The sequence below is a fragment of the Moschus berezovskii genome, chromosome 23 (assembly GCF_049115385.1).
Source record: "Moschus berezovskii isolate FMDL1 chromosome 23, NW_MosBer_1.0, whole genome shotgun sequence".
NCBI lineage: Eukaryota > Metazoa > Chordata > Mammalia > Artiodactyla > Moschidae > Moschus > Moschus berezovskii.
Window position 1 is genome coordinate 40435150 of NC_142482.1, and position 5202 is coordinate 40440351.

Sequence of the window (5202 nt, forward strand, 5' to 3'; positions counted from 1 at the left end):
AGTTCAGGAATTCCAGAGCTTCTTGCCTTTAGCAGCGAACAAAAGCAGTTTTTCATGTATAAACTGACATTTATTCTTAATTATGGAATACTTCCTAGCTTCATCTCTTTGCTGATATAAATCCTTTTATCCTCATCTTGACTAAGAACAGAAATGTGAAAGGGAGCGAGACCAGTTTCCGTGTGGGGTGTGCTCGGAAATTGTTGGGTTTTCTTGTAACATAAATACACAAGAAAATACTGTTACATTGTAGAGTTACATCAAGCAAAGTGAGGCCAATCAGGTGCTGTCTTTTCCCCAGGAGATGCTGGATCTTTCAAAAGCACAGTTGTTTTACACTTTACTGAATGATAGAGGAAATTTAGCCAAGTAAGGTCAATGTCAATTTTGTTGCATCATAACACTTGGGGTTTTAATTTTACCACCAAAATGTGTGGACAGATAGAAAAATGCTAACCAATGTGACCACCAAGATCAGTTTCTTTCTTTCGCTATAATTCTGGAAATAATTATCATTCTCTATGCAAAACACATGAGAGTTTTGTCTTGGCCAAAATTTAAAATGCAACTGATTATTCCTATGGATGCCAAAGAAAATAAGCCACTTCTCTCTGAACTGTACTGTGCAATAATTGTCTGAGAGGTGCTATAAAGATGAGGAATTCTTAGAAGTAAGTTTAAATTTCTTGCTAGGATACTTAAGGGGAGATCAGTAATTGTCATTGAATGGTTTTGTTGTTTATTCATTTGTTTTTAAGCAACTTGTTTAGATTCAGTCTCCAAGGTAAATGACTGTACCTGTTTTGAAGACTTCAAAATTGACCATTCAGAAGTACAAATTTTCATACCTGTGTTTCTTAATCTTTGCAAGTTAATAGTGTTAAGACACTGATAAATTCAACATAACTTAGTTGAGGGAAGATCACTGGATTGCATTAGGCTGAATTCATGAACTCTTGTAATGAAACTCCATTAAAGCATGTGAACTATTCACGTCATATAGGGTAGAGCTCGCTTACTGGGGATTGTAAAAAGAATTTCCCAGAGAGCATATTCACAAAATAGCAAACCTGTGACTCAAATGGGGAGATTTCAGAAGTTTCCCTCCACACTTACTAGATCAGTAATTATTTGCTTCACAGAAAAACAATGAATGTTAATGTAATTATCCCTAACACTTCATTTTTGAAAATTCTAACAATTCCTATTTTGTTCCATGTTTCGAATTCTATATGCCTTGTGTTTCAGACTCTTGCTCACTCGATGTATTTGTCAATATTTTTCTTTTATATCTGTCATCTATCATGTGTGTGTATGTGTAACAATAATCTTGCTTTCCATTTCTTTGGTTTTTCACACTATGCACGTTGATGGCCCATGTATTTTGTCTTCAGAGAATTTGGGATACTTCTCACATCTGTTCTGGGTTATTCTCTAAAGTCTATTCTATGTTTATGTATTTCCTTGCAATGCATTTGGTGTTTTCAAACTCTCTGTGTCTCTTTGTAACAAGACAACCTATTATACTATTTATTTTGCATAATTTTACTCTGGTATTTCTCTCTATAAGAAAAAAATCAGTATCAAAGTGCTCATTTTACTTAGTTTGTTATATTTTTTTAGTTATGGTATCTGACTTTCTTTCCCACAGGAAGAAAATAGGAATGACCAAGAATGGTGACTCACAATTAAGCAATGAAAGGAACAAATGCTAGCCCTCCGGCAGGTTTCATCTTGCTGGGCTTTTCTGACCAGCCCTACCTGGAGATGGTTCTCCTTCCTGTCGTCTCTATCATATACATTCTGACACTGATGGGGAACACAGCGATCATACTGGTCTCGTACTTTAACCCCAAACTCCACACACCCATGTATTTCTTCCTCTCCAATCTCTCCATCCTGGACCTCTGTTTCACCACCAGTATTGTCCCACAAATGCTTTGGAATCTCAAGGGGCCTGACAAGACCATTAGCTACACTGGTTGTGTGATCCAGCTATATGTTGCTTTGGGGCTGGGCTCCACGGAGTGTGTCCTGCTGACTGTTATGGCCTATGACCGCTTCAATGCTATCTGTCGACCCCTCCACTATGGAGTGATCATGCACCCAAAGCTTCTCCAGCAACTAGCAGCTCTGGCCTGGATCAGTGGCTTTGTGGAGTCCATGGTTCAGACCATCCTTGTTTTCCAGCTGCCTCTCTGCAGCCATCACATGGTGGATGATTTCATGTGCGAAGAGCCTGCGCTGATTAAGATTGCCTGTGTGAACACAACCTTCCTGGAAAATGAGCTCTCCATAGCTATTGTCCTCTATGTGGTGATACCTCTGGGGCTTATTCTGGTCTCCTATGGCTGCATTGTTAGGAATGTGTTGAGGATAAAATCTGTTGAAGGCAGGAGGAAAGCATTTGGGACTTGTGGGTCCCACCTAATTGTTGTGGTTTTGTTTTTTGGGACAATAATTTCTGTCTACATCCAACCCAAAAGCAAATACACACAGAATTACAGTAAATTCCTCACCCTCTTCTACACTGTAGTGACACCCTCACTTAATCCTTTGATCTACACCTTGAGAAATAAAGAAGTTAAGTGGGCGCTAAGAAGGTTAGTGGGAAGAGATTCAAGCTAAGGAGAAATGTGAGCCATCCTCATGCAGTCCCTCAGATGCTGGGAACTTTTAACATCATCTACTTCTGGTTTCTCCTTTCATTTATGAGGATCAACTAAATCTCCTGAATAAAATGGAATGAAATTTTCTTTTAATGACATCTTGAAGTTACCAATTCTAAATTCTTCTTATTCTCTTCTCAGAAATGTTGTGTCTCTTTTTTCAGCTATTTTTTAAAGATCCTATGAATAAATAAATATTTATATTATGTGCATATGTATTTGTACATGTGCTTTTGTAAGTCTGGAGTTACTGCTCTAGTGATTAACTAATGACTGCTACTGCTGATAAATCACTTCAGTCGTGTCCAACTCTGTGAGACCCCATAGACGACAGATACTCATTAATGATCATGATACTGTTATGACACATCTGCTTTCTCATCACAGAAGAAATCTTCTGCCTCATTGTGATAGAGCTCACAACATAGCTGCAGATATGGGGGTTTACCTGAGACCTTCCTATCGCTCTCCAGGTCTCACATTCAATAGTTCCTAGGCCGTATGTGTTCTGTGCACAGTTTATATGAAAATGAAAAGGTTCACTGAAAGAGCCACAATTACCTAACAGTTTTTCTTATTTGGAGGATTGTTGATTCCAGTTCATTCTCTAGAGGAATCTGGGATTAAGTACACCTGGGATTTTTCAGATCTCCTCTACCCACAGGGAAAGCTTCCAAGGGCTATGAGCCATGAGATGAGTATTTCTCTTTGAAACATGTCTTGTCAGCACAAAATACTTCTCAATCTCTTTTGATCAATTATTTAGCTTTATATCTGGAATCTAAGTAAATATGCAAATAGAGCTTTAAGTATTGTCATTAAATGTGAATATTTAATTTGACAAAATAAAGAGATATCTTTACAAAAAATGTCTTTTGTCTCTTATATGTTATTCACTTCTTTAGATAATATAATTTTGTAGAATTTGCAAAATTGTTTTTCCTCATATTGAATATAACGTTTTTATCTGTTCCAATAACGTTCTTTAAAATATTGACTTTTTCCCGTATATTCACAGCGGATATTTATTTATAAAATATTATCAAGATCCTTCAGTCAGTTCAGTTCACATCAGATGCTCAGTCGTGTCCGACTCCTTGCAACTCCATGGACTGTAGCATGCCAGGCCTCCCTGTCCATCACCAACTCCCAGAGTTTACTCAAAATCATGTCCACTGTGTGGCTGAGGCATGGAGAGCCTCTGGAATACCCATGGACCCTTTGAGGGATCTTCAGATAAGGCTTCCTCAGGGACTCAAGGCCAGGCTTCCTAAGGGGGTCCAGGACTTGGTTAGGATCCCTGTCTTTTTGATGCACTCCAAGAGCCCTGGCTGCTGTTCTCCCAGCCATTTCCTACCCACTAGTCATGCTACAGACCTCAGTATTCTTAAAGAAGTGGGTCTCTCTGGCAGCATCCCACACTGCCCAGAAAGCTGGGCACTCACTCCCTTGTCTCACTTTTCCCCATGGGAGAAATCACAGACCGAGATCTCTCTTGGCATGAACTGGGCCACCATGCGGGAGAGGTGACACAAGTAAAGTGAAACTTGAAACTGTTCTTTTACCTTTGTCAATGCCTCCATCCTCAGAATCTCTGGATTCCTGGAGTTCCATAAAGAAAGTCTCAAAAATACCATTATTGGGGGAAAGATGGTAGAAAGCGTCTATTTCACCAATTTGATGATTTCACATTCTGTTTACACATTATTTATCTGATATTCTTTAGTTCTTTGTGTATGTTTTCTTTTACCCTCAAATTGTAATCATCACTTTTAAACATATTTTTCTAAAAACTGTGAGAAGATATTAGAATGTTTAAAATGTTTTTATTTATTATTTCCTAGCTCTCATGCTCTTCTAAGTTTTTAAATAATTTATAATTTTAGCTATTTTGTATCTACCAGTTAATCTGTTCAAGAAGGATTATTAACTTAATTTCATCTGCATATAATAATGCCCTTATTTTTAAACTATCTTAGTTTATATATATATAGCAATTTCACATATTTGTATGTAATGTCTTCTATTAGCTTGCTTTTTATAAGACATAATGAACTGGGGCCAATTTCAGGATCCTCTCAGAGTAATAAGTAGTAAAATTTCCTTTATCCTACTCTGTCTAACTGCAGACATTTTATAATTCAATTCAGTTCAGTTCAGTCTCTCAGTCGTGTCCGACTCTTTGCGACCCTATGAACCACAGCACGCTAGGCCTCCCTGTTCATCACCAACTCCCGGAGTTCACCCAAACCCATGTCCATCGAGTCGGTGATGCCATCCAACCATCTCATCCTTTGTCATCCCCTTCTCCTCCTGCCCTCAATCTTTCCCAGCATCAGGGTCTTTTCCAATGAGTCAGCTCTTTGCATCAGGTGGCCAAAGTATTGGAGTTTCAGCTTCAACATCAGTCTTTCAAATGAACACCCAGGACTGATCTTCTTTAGGATGGACTGGTTGGACCTCCTTGCAGTCCAAGGGACTCTCAAGAGTCTTCTCCAACACCACAGTTCAAAAGCATCAATTCTTTGGCACT

The 5202-nt window shown here is 38.5% G+C and overlaps 1 protein-coding gene across 1 annotated transcript; it reads left to right on the plus strand.

Annotated features, from left to right (window-relative positions):
* Positions 1-1695: 1695 nt before the first annotated feature.
* LOC129543285 (olfactory receptor 2G3-like) lies at positions 1696-2628 on the plus strand. Its single transcript, XM_055406382.2, has one exon. The coding sequence runs from the start codon at positions 1696-1698 to the stop codon at positions 2626-2628; it is 933 nt and encodes a 310-aa protein (XP_055262357.2).
* The last annotated feature ends 2574 nt before the right edge of the window (positions 2629-5202 follow it).

Bases quoted from the DNA above. Each gene is read 5' to 3' on its own strand.
- LOC129543285 (XM_055406382.2), top strand. From the start codon at position 1,696: ATGAAAGGAACAAATGCTAGCCCTCCGGCAGGTTTCATCTTGCTGGGC.